The sequence below is a fragment of the Vulpes vulpes genome, chromosome 2 (genome assembly GCF_048418805.1).
Source record: "Vulpes vulpes isolate BD-2025 chromosome 2, VulVul3, whole genome shotgun sequence".
NCBI lineage: Eukaryota > Metazoa > Chordata > Mammalia > Carnivora > Canidae > Vulpes > Vulpes vulpes.
In genome coordinates, this window is record NC_132781.1 from 46,315,499 (window position 1) to 46,331,283 (window position 15,785).

At 39.6% G+C, this 15,785-nt stretch overlaps 1 protein-coding gene across 1 annotated transcript in view; it reads right to left on the reverse strand.

The window, feature by feature from the left end:
* The window catches only part of METTL16 (methyltransferase 16, RNA N6-adenosine), a 71,386-nt gene that overhangs the window by 40,060 nt on the left and 15,541 nt on the right, over positions 1-15,785 (reverse strand). The window contains exon 3 of the mRNA XM_026016221.2: positions 2,873-3,072. Within this exon, the coding sequence (XP_025872006.1) occupies positions 2,873-3,072 (200 nt within the window). The remainder of the gene's footprint in view (positions 1-2,872; positions 3,073-15,785) is intronic.

Here is a 15,785-nt window from a genome sequence, read left to right on the forward strand (position 1 = left end):
CTGAGTGACATTTAAAAATGGACAATAATTCTTGTAATGATAAATAAAAATGGAAAGTGTATAATCATAGAATTAGAGCAAACTGATGGAGTCTATGGGAAGAATTTATATAAAACCCTAATTAGAATGAATGTGATTTCAGCAAGAGTGCTCCTTATGAAGAGCTAACATCCATTAACCTCCTACATCCCCCAAGTGTTATTTTAGATGGTTTGGGGCATAATTAAAATAAACTAGTACCAAGTAGGCTCTACGCTTAAGCTTTCTATAACCCATCAGCCAATGTTCTGCCATGAACATAAAAGGGCAGAGCTTTTATTAAACCCCTCATTTTTGGGATCCCTGGGTGGCGCAGCAGTTTAGCGCCTGCCTTTGGCTCAGGACGCGATCCTGGAGACCCGGGATCGAATCCCACGTTGGGCTCCCGGTGCATGGAGCCTGCTTCTCCCTCTGCCTGTGTCTCTGCCTCTCTCTCTCTCTCTGTGACTATCATAAATAAATAAAAATTAAAAAAAAAATGTTTAAAAAACAAAAAACACCCTCATTTTTCAATAGTACTTAGCTCCTGTGGGGTGTCCAGAATTTTGAATGTTGAAATAATGATGGTATTTATCCAGGAACATTCAACAAATTATTTACTGGATACCTACTATGTACCAAAAATTTTGGTGGGCCTTGGGATATTATGGTAAGCAAAAAAGTAACAGGCTCTGCACTCTGTAATCTAGTGGTTGAGAAAGACATTAATCAGACAAGTGAACGCGTGGTTAGAAATAAATCAAATACCATGAAAGAAGAAACATGGTTTTCTAAAGTTCATAATCAAGGAACTTGTCTCCTGCTGGAAGGTCAGAGACGGCTTTCTTGAGAAAATAAGGCTTGAGTTGACAACTATACAATAAATGAGATTAACAAGGTAATAGTGGGGAAGTTACAGACAGAGGGAAAAATATAAATAAAAGCTAAAGTCATGGTGCCTTACTTAGAAGAACTAAAGACAGGATGCCTGGCTGGCTCAGCGGCTGAGCGTCTGCTTTCGCCTCATGATTCCGGAGTCCTCGGATAGAGTCCCATATTGGGCTTCTTACATGGAGCTTGCTTCTCCCTCTATGTCTCTGCCTCTCTCTGTCTCTCTATCTCGCTATGTCTCTCATGAATAAGTAAATAAAATCTTTAAAAAAAGAAGAAGAAGAACTAAAGACTACAAGTATAGAAAACAAGGAAGAGAAACACATTGGATGAGGCTTAGAAAGGCCCAAAGAAGAGGGAAGGGAACAGACAATGGACATGCTAACAGACTTAAATCAGAGAGTATTGGTTATTTATCAGAGCAATACAAGGTCATTAAAGTGGTAACATGTGACATGTGAGCAGGTATGGATTTATACATACTTTCTGAAAAAATGAAAATGTGGAGGCAACAGAGTAGGTGAGAAGAGTAGTTAAAAAGTAATTCTGGGGGCAGCCCAGGTGGCTCAGCGGTTCAGCCCAGGGTGTGATCCTCCAGGATCCCCTCCTGGGATCGAGTCCCACGTCAGACTCCCTGCATGGAGCCTGCTTCTCCCTCTGCCTGTGTCTCTGCCTCTCTCTGTGTTTCTCATGAATAAACAAATAAAATCTTAAAAAAAAAAAAAAAAAGAAATGATGATAGACATTCTTGGTGAGAAAGGGGAGATATATCAAGGACTATCAAGGATGGCGGGTGGAATGTGTGGATTCACTGAAATAAAGAATGAAGAAAGAGGACCAAGATCAGAAAGAAAAGAATAGGAGTCTGGTCTAGGACATGGCAAGTCCGCAACATTCTCGAGATATCCATATTTTGGACATATAGGACTAGAGCTCAAGATCTGAGTTGGCAGAATATATGAATTTGTGAATTGTTCGCATGGAGGTGGAAAACAGTCACAGAGGTGGATGAAATTGCCTAGAGTTAGGATTCTAAATAAGAAAAGGGCTAAAGACTGAGTGAACTTTAAGGATTCTCAACATCTTATGGCCAGGTATAGGAAAGTAAAAGGGGAGAAGAATGACTAGAAAGGAGAGGAAAACAAGAGGAAGCCATGGAGGAGCATGCATAAAGGGGGAGCCAATAAAAGACCTGAAAAGGTCATATATGAGGATGACTGAAAATGTTGGCTAAAAATGCAGGCAAATGTCAAAATTAAACATTTACTATTATCTAGAAAGTATCTTTCTCTACCATGATTAGAAATAGAGCCATATAGCTTTCTTTTTCCCCACAAAGGATTAGTACCGGCCAAAGGATTAAAAATGTTCTTAACCCTATCACCTTAAAACAGTGGCTATGCTAAACAGACCCTGGCTTCATTTCCTTATGTATTTCCTCTAATTTCCCAAATGAATAAACTAAACAGTGTTTTCTACTGCAACAGTTTACAACCGAAAGAATATCTTAGTGACTTTTTTCCTCTCTTTAATTCTGGATTAAATGCCCTTTATTAATAATCATCCAAGAGATTCCTGAAAGTATCAGCTCACATGATCTTTTATTAAACGGCCATCATAAAATATCCCAATATGGGGACTGCTGTACTAACACCAAATAATCCAGAGTAAAAATAATGTCCAAAAGATGCAGACATCAATACGGTAATCTGAAAAGCTAAGAAAACAAAAGTCTCACTTGAATTCTGCACTGTTATACCCCTGCTCCCTGTTTGGTGCTGAAAATCCGTTCTTGGGAGAAATAAATGGCAGAAAAGCCCAAGTATAGCAAACAAGAACAGTAGTATCTGTAGCCAGCTTCTTTTACACACAAATACCCAGAAGAGAAGCTTACAAAGAAATTGACCTTGTAAAATTTATGAAATTTATGTTTAGCTAAAGAAGAACTGAAAATCATATATACCTATGTCAATTCCTCTTCGGAGAGTACTTTTGTCAGAGCCCTGATGACCAATGAGATCTTCTACCCAATGAATGTAGTTGAGTCTCAAGGGAACTGTAGGAATCAGTCTTTCCAATGGAATATCAATAGAAAGTCCAAAATCTTCCTTTAGAAGAGTACAAGTCAGAGCTCTGACTGCTTCCGGGTCTTTAAAATTCAGACTGAGGGGCGGAGAAAAAGAAATAAAATATTAGTAAGATTCAATATGCTACACAAGCTCTATGCGGGCCAGACAACACCGAATCCCCATTTGAATTTTCTTGGAGACCACAGATAAATAGCTATGTAGAGCATTCAGTGCAGTGACAAACACATGTGGGTGTTCAACACAGTCATAGTATATGAAAAGCAGTATAAACTGTCACCAAAAACACTGCATTTTCACACAAGGAACATGGAGGACATGAGTGCCTCTGTTCCAATTCCTGTCTGATGGTCTCCTTAGGTATGTGACTTTGGACAAGTTATTTAACCTCCATGAGACTGTTTCCCCAGCTGTAAAATGGGGATAATAATACCTATATTATACTGTTGCTGTGAGATAATCTGAGAAAAATTAGCATAATGCCCAGTAAGTATCATACAAATGCTGGCTGTTTTTATTATCATTAACATAACTAGACATTAACACTTTAAAAAAAATTATGTATACACACATACACACACAACACACACATATATATATATTAAGATTTTATTTGACAGAGAGAGGGAGAGAGAAAGAGAGAGCACAGGTAGGGGAAGGGGCAGAGGGAAAGGGGAAAAACAAACTCCCGACTGAGCAAGGAGCCCAATGTGGGGCTCCATCCCAGAACTCCAGGATCATGACCTGAACTGAAGGTAGATGCTTAACTGACTGAGCCACCCAGGCGCCTAGACATTAGCACTTTTTGAAAATCATATTTATAGGTGGAAAGAAAGCAGTATAAAATGCTTAATAATGTAAACAGGATAAGATACTTAAATATAATAAATATAGTAATTTTAAACTATTTTTAGTTTAAAAAACTATTTTTAGCAGCTTTACTGAGGTATAATTTATATAACACTCATTAAGTATACAATTCAGGAACCCCTGGGTGGCTTAGCAGTTGAGTATCTGTCTGCAGCGCAGGGCATGATCCTGGGATACAGGATCCAGTCCCACATGGGGCTCCCTGCACGAAGCTTGCTTCTCCCTCTGCCTATGTCTCTGCCTCCCTCTCTGTCTCTAATAAATAAATAAAATATTTTTTTAAAAAAGTATACAATTCAACAGTTTTTATTATATTAAGAGTTGAGCAACTATCACCATGATCCAATTTTAGAACACTTCCATCACCCCAAAAAAGACATTTCATGCCCATTTGCAAGCCATTCCTTATTTCTACTTTCAGTTCTAGGCAACCACTCATGTACTTTCTGTCTCCACAGATTTACTTCTTGTGGACATTTCATCTAAATGAAATCATAAAATATGTGGTCTTCATGTCTAGATTCTTGCACTTACCACAACATTTAGGAGATTTACCAACAGTGTGGCATGTATCAGTACTCCATTCCTTTATGTAGCCAAGTAATACTCCATTGTAGGAATAACTGCATTAATGGTTTGTCTGTCCATTTACCACTTAAGAGACATTTGGGTTGTTTCTACTTTTTGGCTCCCATGAGCAAAGTGCTTTAAATATTCACATCAAGTCTTTGTTTATGATCCATATATGATATCTATGTTTAACTTTTTAAGAAACTTGTGCCAATATAATTGCTTTCATGTTAAAATGGTGCTAAGTGAAAACCTTAACAAAACCAAAGATCTTATTTATAAATGGGGCAATGAAAGAGCAAAAAGCCAGTAGTTGGGGCCAAATTAAAAAAAAGGAGCTTTGAAACTTTGAAATTCTGGCCTAAAGTTGTATGTTCCCATTTTAGCCATCAACTGACCCATCATTTTGAAAAACTCAATGCTCAGACAGACAGAAGAGAGTAATTTATCCACCTGGATACCATGGAAACTTCAGGTAGATACCATGGACCAAAACTCCACAGTCACCCACAGCAAAAATATTCTAGAGTATGGGAGTTCAGAAATCTTGAATCTGCAAGCAACTAGCCACGAACTGAAGGTCACTTCAATTCTTAGGTCTCAGTTTCTCCATCTATAAAACTAAGGGAATGTACATAAAAATCCAAGGGTTCTTCCAGATAAAAATTTAAGGATTTATGATGCATACTATGAATTAGTACAATGATATTCACTTAAATATTTGTAGAGCAAATTAGAGAGACATGGAACAATCAATACAATTACTGAAGACATAGAATAACCAAACAGTAAAGATTACCATTATCCTCCAGTCTAATACCTAACAAATTCTTTATCCTTCTGCTTTAGGATATTAAGCATATAACACTATTGAACATGTATTAAGGAATATACAATCAATGGGTATAGATGACATGATCTTTTTTTTTTTTTTTTTTTTTTGAAAGAGGATGGGGCAGAGGAAAAGAGAATATTAAACAAGCTTCACTTCCAGCTTGGAGTCAACAAGGGCTTGACCTGACAACCCTGAGAGACATGATGTACTCTTTTAAAAAAACTGTTTAAAAAAAAAAAAAAGCTGTTTAGAAAAACACAACTTGAATAGTACAAGAATTTGTGAAGAGTGATGACGAACAGGATTAGATTTCAGAATTTAGATGTTTGTTATCTATACATAAACTACACTATGAATAAAGTTTCTTATGATATGTAAGAATGCTTCAGGGTTGGGATGCCTAGGTGGCTCAGGGGTTGAGCATCTGTCTTTGGTTCAGGGCATGAACCTGGGATCCTGGGATCGAGTCCTGTATATGGCTCCCTGCAGGAGGCCTGCTTCTCCCTCTACCTATGCCTCTGTCCCTCTGCTGTGTCTCCATGAATAAATAAAATCTTTAAAAAAAAAAAAGTTAAAAAGAAAAAGTGAAACCACACACACACACAAACACAAAGGAATACTATTCAGCCATAAATATGAATGGAATCTTGTCATTTGCACCACCACTGGTGGACCCTGAAGGCATTATGCTAAGTACAATAGATCTGAGAAGGGCAAATACTGTATGATCTCATTTAAATGCAGAATCTAAAAAAACCAAAAAACATCTCATGGGGCACCTGGCTGGTTCAACCAGTAGAGAATGCAACTCTTGATCCTGGGGTTCTGAGTCCAAGTCCCACATTGGGGGTAGAGTTTACTTAAAAAACAAAAACAAACAAACCAAAAAACTCATAGACAGCATGGTTGCCAGAGGCAGGAGGTGTGTGAAGTGGTGAAGGGGGTCAAAAGGTATACATTTTCAGTTATACAATAATTAAGTCATAGAGAAGTAACGTACAGCATGGTGGCAATAGCAAATAATACTACATTGCAAATTTCAAAGTTGCTAAGAGAAAGTTAAAAATTCTTATCACAAGAAAAAAATTTTGTAACTATATGACAGATATTAGACTTTGTGAACATTTTTAATATATACAAATATTGACTCATCAGGTTATATACCTAAAACCAATACAATGTTAATTATAATTATATCTCAATTTTTAGAAATGAAAGTTTAGGGCAGCCCGGGTGGTTCAGCGGTTTAGCGCTGCCTTCGGCCCAGGGCGTGATCCTGGAGACCCGGGATGGAGTCCCACATGAGGCTCCCTCCATGGAACCTGCTTCTCCCTCTACCTGTGTCTCTGCCTCTCTCTGTCTCTCAAGAATAAATAAAATCTTAAAAAAAAACAAAGAAAGTTTAATAATATAATCTATAGCAAAATAGAAAGAAGATGGCTATAGTGGAATCTCAAGAGATATAATCAGAACTTAGAAGCCGAAAGAAAGAAAGAAAGAAAGAAAGAAAGAAAGAAAGAAAGAAAGAAAGAAAAGAGAAAGAAAAGAAAAAAAGAAAAGAAAAGAAAAGAGAAAAGAAAAGAAAAAAAAGAAAAGAAAAGAAAAGAAAAGAAAAGAAAAGAAAAGAAAAGAAAAAAAGAAAAGGAGGGCAGGCAGTCTGGGTGGCTCAGCAGTTTAGCACCACTTCAGCCCAGGGCGTGATTCTGGAGTCCCAGGATTGAGTCCCACGTCAGACTCCCTGCGTGGAGCCTGAGTCTCCCTCTGCCTGTGTCTCTGCCCCTCTCTCTGTGTCTCTCATGAATAAATAAAATCTTAAAAAAAAAAAAAAAAAAAAAGAACCTAGAAGCCCTAAGCATACCCAGAGTTCCAGATCTTGGGTTTCCAAATACCACTCCCACGAAAAGGAATCAGAATTCTTTAGCTGAATTGCTATTCCAGGTTTGAAGTAGGAGAAAGTATAAAATGAGCCTGGAACACTACATTGTATCAGAAAACAGGATATGCTCAAAGATGAGGAAAATCAAAGGGACATGAGCCAGTTAACTGGCTCCCACTGACCAAATGTAGCACAATTTGAATGAAGAATGCTAACAAGGGACTAGAGCCCAGAGAAAAGAAAAAAATACATGAGTCCATACTTACATAAACAAATGAGGAAGAAAAGACAACTCTCATTTACAGTAGAATAACTATCAAATGTAGAAGAAATGAAAGAGCTAGAAAATTATTTTTTAAAGATTTTATTATTTGTTTATTCATGAGATACAGAGAGAGAGAGAGAGAGAGAGAGAGAGAGAGAGGCAGAGGGAGAAGCAGGCTCCCCGCAGGGAGCCCAACATGGAGCTGGATCCCAGGACCCCAGGATCACCCCCTGAGCCAAAGGCAGACCCTCAACCACTGAGCCACTCAGATGTCCCAAGGAGCTAGAAAATTACATTTGGCAATACTAATAACCATTTGAATTAAGAATCATCAGTGGATGCTAAAAACAGCAGATGAATGTTCAATGAGAAACAGAATATTTACACGGTCTCAAAGTACTTCCCCACAAATTATCAATTACAAAGAAAATAGTAACTCTATAATGAAGAAATTCAACAAATACCACCTTAAACAAGTAATCAAAGTTAACACCACTAATCATGGGACAAACTGACATCATATGCTTCAGTGATACATCAAGAAGGACAAAACAGGATAAAGAAAACAAGACTTAAAAACACATGCAAAATGAAATGGAATTCAAGAATGAGATAGTGGTGATAATGGCACAATACTGTCCACATAATAAAAACTAATTATACAATTTAAAAAGGTGAATTTTACAATATATGAACCATATCAAAATAAAGGAAATGAACATGATGTTAAAAATAGAGAAAAAATAGGGATGCCTGGGTGGCTCAGCGGTTGAGCAGCTGCCTTTGGCTCAGGTCGTGATCCTGGGGTCCTGGGATGGAGTCCCGCATCAGGCTTCCCATAGGGAGCCTGCTTCTTCCTCTGCTTATGTCTCTGCCTCTCTCTCTGACTTTCTCATGAATAAATAAAAACCTCAAAAAAAAAAAATAGAGGAAAAAATAATTGGAGCACCTGGATGGCTCAGTCAGTCATGTATCCAAACTCTTGGTTTTAGCTTAGGTCATGATCTCAGGGTCATGCAATCCAGTCCCATTTCTGACTCCATCTCCAAGTCAGGGGATAAGCCCTGCCTCTGGCTGCAGACTCAGTGGGGAGTTTGCTTGTCCCTCTCCCACCACTTCTCCCCCGCCCCACTGACCATGCTCTCTCTCTCCCTCTCTCCCTTTCAAATAAATAAATCTTTTTTAAAAAGTTAAAGACAGGGATCCCTGGGTGGCGCAGCGGTTCAGCGCCTGCCTTTGGCCCAGGGCGCGATCCTGGAGACCCAGGATCGAATCCCACATCGGGCTCCCTGCATGGAGCCTGCTTCTCCCTCTGCCTATGTCTCTGCCTCTCTCTCTCTCTCTCTCTCTCTCTCTCTCTGTGACTATAATAAATAAAATTTAAAAAAAAAGACTTATTAAAAAAAATAAGTCTTTAGAAAAAAAAAGTTAAAGACAGTATAATAAATACATGAGAGGCAGATAACAGAGACCGCATATATACATAATTGGTGATTCTGAATAAGAGAATCAAAGAACAGGGCAGCCCTGGTGACTCAGCGGTTTAGTGCTGCCTGCAGTCCAGGGTGTGATCCTGGAGACCCGGGATCAAGTCCCAAGTCAGGCTCCCTGCATTAAGCCTGCTTCTCCCTCTGCCTGTGTCTCTGCCAATCTCTCTCTCTCTCTCTCCTCTCTGTGTATTCTCATGAATAAATAAATAAAATCTTAAAAAAAAAAAAAAGGAGAACAAAGAAATTTTTCAAGATAATCCCCTCTCCCCAAAAGAAGATTCACTGAGCCCTTAGAAAAACCAATTCACGGGCAGCCTGGGTGGCTCACTGGTTTAGCCTTTGGCCCAGGGCCTGATCCTGGAAACCCGGGATCGAGTCCCAAGTCAGGCTCCCTGCATGGAGCCTGCCTCTCTTTCTCTATCTCTCATGAATAAATAAAATCTTAAAAAAAAAAAAAAAAAAACTCAATTCTTAAAAAAAGAAAAGAAAAACCAATTCAGAATTAGCAATACCACCACATGTATCAGAAAAGTTACTAGAATTTAAGAGGAAAAAACTCCTTTACACATATAGGAAAAATGACCTATACAGGGAAGAAGGGCAGCAGGGTAAAAAGACTGGCTTCAGAGGATGCCTGGCTCAGTTGGTGGAGCATGCGACTCCCCTTGAACTCGAGGTTCTAAGTTCAAGCCCCATACTGGGTGTAGAATCACTTAAAAATAAAATCTTAAGAGATGGCCTGGGTGGCTCAGCAGTTGGGCGGCTACCTTCAGCTCAGGTCACGATCCCGGGATCTGGGATCAAGTCCCACATCGGGCTCCTTGCAGGGAGCCTGCTTCTCCCTCTCTGTGTCTCTCATGAATAAATAAATAAATAAAATCTTTAAAAAAATCTTAAGACAAAACCAGTAATAAATAAAAGTTTAAGTAAAAGTATACCAGCCAACTGTAAGGAAAAGAGAAAACCGAAGGCATTACCTTTCACTAGATAACCATCAATTTTGAGGGGGGATAAAAAGTATTTAATGACATGAAGAAGCAACTGCACGGGATGGTCAGAAATACAAAATGCCAGAGTACTCAGGAGAATAGTAATTTCTTCCTTTTTTCTTTAAAGTAAACTCTATACCAACTTGAGGCTCATACTCATGACCTTAAGTTCTAGAGTCAAATGCTCTCAGATGCTTGGGTGGCTCAGCGGTTGAGCGTCTGCCTTCAGCTCAGGGCATGATCCTGGAGTGCCGGGATTGAGTGCCACATGGGGCTCCCTGCATGGCGCCTGCTTCTCTCTCTGCCTATGTCTCTGCCTCTCCCTCTCTATCTCTCTCTGTCTCTCGTGAATAAATAAAATCTTAAAAAAAAAAAAAGTCACATGCTCTAGCTACTAAGCCAGCTAGGTGCCCAAGTGAGGATAGTAATTTCAAAGGTGATAATCCCTTTACATTTAGGTGGAGATTGGTGAGCTTTTAAAGACCAGTTTCTACAAAACCGTATAAGGAAAATTCTATTGTATCAATATATGCTAGCAATAAAAAGTCTCATTTATATATTAACTGGGATCGAGTCCCACATCGAGCTCCTTGCAGGGAGCCTGCTTCTCCCTCTGCCTATGTCTCTGCCTCTCTCTCATGAATAAATAAATATATATCATTAATATATATATTAAGCCTATTTAAAGGGGAATTAACTCTTTCCTAGACATCTAAGTAGATACATATTAATTTTGTTATTTGTGGGGGCTGATAATTAGTCCACGGGCAAGCAACCATAAACACATTTCTGCTTCACTCGATTGCACAGCAATTGCCTCAATCAGTTTAAAAAAAAAGGACTTACATTACCTTTGTATTTCTTCCTCAATTAAAAGCAGTACAACATCAGGTTCAACAAGATAATGATGTAGCAAAAAAAAAAAAAAAAGAGGGAGTATTAAATCTATAAAAACTTTACTTTTTTTTAAATTTTTATTTATTCATTCATGAGAGACACACACAGAAAGAGGCAGAGACACAGGCAGAGGGAGAAGCAGGCTCCACATAGGGAGCCCGACGTGGGACTCGATCCTGGGTCTCCAGGATCACGCCCTGGGTGGAAGGCGGCACTAAACCACTGAGCCACCACCCGGGCTGCCCTAAAAACTTTACTTTTAATTTTAATAAGAATATTACATTTTACTCCTGTGAAAAAGATGAGCCAACTCCATTTCCTTCAATGACAGAGAAATAAGAATAAAATTTTTACACATGGAAAGTTCACATTTGAGTACCACACTAAGGCATTCAAATCAATTCACATCCTTTATTCTATAACAATAGCCTAATTTATTAAGCTTTACTGCTAAGCAGACAAATGAGTTGTCCTAATATAATGTCTATGTTCAAAACCTTAAAATCTGAAACGTAAAAAGTCACAATTTTTCTATCAAAGAAACTCAACAGCCTAGATAGCTTATAAAATAAACTTGAACAGGGATCCGTGGGTGGCTGACCCCTTTAGTGCCTGCCTTTGGCCTAGGGCATGATCCTGGAGTCCCGGGATCGAGTCCCGCATCGGGCTCCCTGCAGAAGCCTGCTTCTCCTCCCTCTGCCTGTGCCTCTGCCTTTCTCTCTGTGTCTCTCATGAATGAATAAATAAAATCTTTAAAAAAATAAAAAAGTAGGGATCCCTGGGTGGCGCAGCGGTTTGGCGCCTGCCTTTGGCCCAGGGCGCGATCCTGGAGACCCGGGATCGAATCCCACATCGGGCTCCCGGTGCATGGGGCCTGCTTCTTCCTCCGCCTGTGTCTCTGCCTCTCTCTCTCTTCTCTCTGTGACTATCATAAATAAATAAAATTTAAAAAAAAAAAGAAAAAATAAATAAAAAATAAAAAAATAAAAAAAATAAACTTGAACAGTACTACCTTTAACAGTGTAACAGTAACAGCGGTGCACCTTCACGTGACATAATTACTGTCCCACAACTTCTAAATGTTACTTTGCACTGGCATTTTGTTTTTTTTTTTTTAATTTTTATTTATTTATGATAGTCACACACACAGAGAGAAGGAGAGAGAGAGGCAGAGACACAGGCAGAGGGAGAAGCAGGCTCCATGCACCGGGAGCCTGACGTGGGATTCAATCCCGGATCTCCAGGATTGCGCCCTGGGCCAAAGGCAGGCGCCAAACCGCTGCGCCACTCAGGGATCCCTGCACTGGCATTTTGAATAAAATTATGAACATCAGAGATTGCAAACTCAAATATTTACATGGTGCTACCCAATATGCCAGTCCCTAACAAGATACAGAGCTCATGCGAGCCTATAAATCAGCACACTGAAGAAAGTCATTCAACCACAGAAATGTCTGTTGAATCTAAACGTGTAGCACAAGGTCCTAATCTCTGTAGACAGTAACCAACTGTTTGTTGATGAGCCAGCCACCAGCTCAATACCACACTTTTAATAGCATTACGCCAGATGACACAAATGGCCATTTCAAAGGGTATAATCGCCACTAGTTCCAGGTAATTTTTTTTTTTTAATTTTATTTATTTATTAATGATAGTCACACACAGAGAGAGAGAGAGAGGCAGAGACACAGGCAGAGGGAGAAGCAGGCTCCATGCACCCGGAGCCCGACGTGGGATTCGATCCCAGGTCTCCAAGATCGCGCCCTGGGCCAAAGGCAGGAGCTAAACCGCTGCGCCACCCAGGGATCCCTAGTTCCAGGTAATTAATGTCAAGTGAGTTTGCCAGTCGTTTTGCCAGATCTCTAAAATTTTCAAAGGAAACCAACAAACCATAGTGGGATTTTTTTTTTTTTTTTAAGATTTTATTTACTTATTCATGAAAGACACAGAGAAAGAGGCAGAGACAGGCAGAGGGAGAAGCAGGCTCCATGCAGGGAGTGTGTGTGGGACTCGATCCTGGAACTCCAGGATCACGCCCTGGGCCAAAGGCAGGCGCTAAACCACTGAGCCACCCAGGGATTCCCCAAACCATAGTTTTATATGAAATCGCCCTGATTCTTAAAACCTATGTGGGCAGGGATCCCTGGGTGGCGCAGCGGTTTAGTGCCTGCCTTTGGCCCAGGGCGCGATCCTGGAGACCCGGGATCAAATCCCACGTCGGGCTCCCTGCATGGAGCCTGCTTCTCCCTCTGCCTGTGTCTCTGCCTCTTTCTCTCTCTCTCTCTCTGTGACTATCATGAATAAATAAATAAAATCTTAAAAAAAAAGTTTATAAAAAAAAAAAAACCTATGTGGGCAATAAACAACTCAGGCTGACAGGCTGTACTGTAAAGTGGAATTATTTTAAGAAGGTGGGGTACTTGGCTCCCCTATACTGTTAAAGATGAAGTACAACAATGTTTCACTCCTGAGTTGCCTGGCTGGCTTAGCTGGTAGGGTATGTGACTCTTGATCTCAGGGTTCTAAGTGTGAGCCCCACACTAGGTATAGAGATTACTTAAAAAACAAAATCTTTAAAAAAAATGTTTCACTCTCTTTGAGCACTACTTTGTTCAATTGAGTTATATGGAGTTGTGACAATGGGCATTTATTCCTTTATTCATTCAACATTTATCACGTATCAACTATGTGCTAGACATTGCATAAAATGCTAGAGATATTGCATATGCAAATACAGACATGCTCTCTCCCTTCCTGACAATGACAGTCTGGTAGAATCACTCAAATACGTGTAAAATTGGCACTGTGATGAATGCTGTAAGATAGGTACAAGGTGCTGTGAAACCTACATAATTAGTGGGAACTACCTTAGAAAAGTCAGAAAAGGTAACCGTGCTAGTAACTGAGAGAAGAATAAAAATTAACAAAGAATTGGAGGAAAGGAACATTGCATTAACATGAGTTAAGAAGCTGGATAAAGGTGGCAGTGGCAAAGATAGCAGAAAGTAAAAAGAATTAAGAGATATTCAGGAAGGAAAATTTACAAGATGTGGTAATGGACTTGTATGTGATGTGAGAAAGCATGTATTCATAGAAGTTCCCTAGAAATCTGGCTTATTCAACAGGATAGACCACTAGTGACATTCACTAAAATTGGGAACTCTGACAAGAGAATCATTTTCTAGGATAAATATCACAAATCAGAGCTGAATTGGAGACATTCAAGCAGATACTAAGGAAGCAGCAATCTCTAGGTATAGAGGCCAGAAAATTCATCTAGGGAAACAAAGGTATGAGTTATTTGCAAACGGACAAATGAGGCCCCGGAGTGATGAGAAAGTTTAGGGGGAAAATACAATATTAGAAGAAAAGAGAGCTCTGCACTAAGCCTTGAAGACTCCTTTAATGGTAGTATATACAATCACTACAAGGAAGCAATGCAAGGAGACACAAAGGGTAAAAGAAAAGTGTAGTGCCAAGGAAGCCAAGGGAAGAGGGTATCCATAAAGAACAGTGTCATTGTAAAGTAACCTGCTTCTCAAAAGTCAAATGAAAACCAAAACTGCATTTAGTGACACAAGACCACTGGAGACCTTTTCAATTAGAAACCACCCTGCAATGAGCTGAAGATTAAGAATGGTGTGGGAAAAATGAAGGGAAAAATGGCAAAAACATTCTTCAAGAAGTTGAGTGGTGCAAGGGAGGAAGTGAGATGGGGCAGTGGAAATGGTAGGGTTGATGGAGAGATTTTATTAGTAATTTTTTAACTGAAGACTTTAAAAGTCAATGGAGGGCAGCCCAGGTGGTTCAGCGGTTTAGCGCCACCTTCAGCCCAGGGCCTGATCCTGGAGACCCTGGAGTCCCTCTGGGTCTCTCATGAATAATAAAATCTTAAAAAGAAAAAAAAAAAAAAAAACAGTCAGTGGAAAATCACAAAGATCACATATTATGATTCCACTTATACGAAATGTCCAAAACATGCAAATATGTAGAGAAAGTAAGCAGATTAGTGGTTGCCAAAGGCTACAAAGAGAAGGGAAGGAGTTGGAAGTGACTGATGAATAGTTTTCTTTTGGAGGTGACAAAAAATGTTGTGGAATTAGTGGTGATGCTTGCACAACCGTGTGACATATTAAGAACTGAAATGTACATTTTAAAATAATGATTTTAGGAGCACCTGGGTGGCACAGTTGGTCGAGCATCTGACTCTTGGTTTCAGCTTGCGTCGTGGTTGTGAAACCAAGCCCCATGTCAGGCTCTGCGCCAAGTGCAGAATCTGCTTGGGTTTCTCTCTTCCTCTATCCCTCCCCACTATGTGTGTGCACTTTCTCTCTATCAAATAAATAGGTAAATCTTTAAAATAAAATTATTTTATAATATGTGAATTATATCTCAAATTTCTAAAAGTCAAAGAGAAAAAGCCAGTTGATAGAGATTAAATAATTATTTTTTTTTTGAGATTAAATAATTAGAAGGGAAACTTAACTAAGGTTCCTAAGATGAGGGGAGAGTATGGGATCCACATGCCAGATCTGATTAGAACATAGTAATAATAGTAATAGTGCAAATTATGAATAATAATTTGTTGAACAAAACCAAAAGCAGACCCATGGTCTTTTGTTGTGTTTTCCACCAACTCATACTTCTCCACAACTGATTTTTGTTTAGAGAGGGACAGAAAGAGGAGAGAGGTGGCCAGAGGGAGGGGGAGAGAGAGAGAATCTTTTTTTTTTTTTTTAAGATTTTATTTATTTATTCATAGAGACACACACAGAGAGAGAGGCAGAGACACAGGCAGAGGGAGAAGCAGGCTCCATGCAGGGAACTCGATATGGGACTCGATCCCGGGTCTCCAGGATCACACCCCGGGCTGCAGGGGGCGCTAAACCACTGTGCCACCGGGGCTGCCCACAGAGAGAGAGTCTTAAGCAGGTTCCATGTCTAGTGCAGACCCTGACGCAGGGCTCAATCTTACAACCTGAGCCGAAATCAAGAGT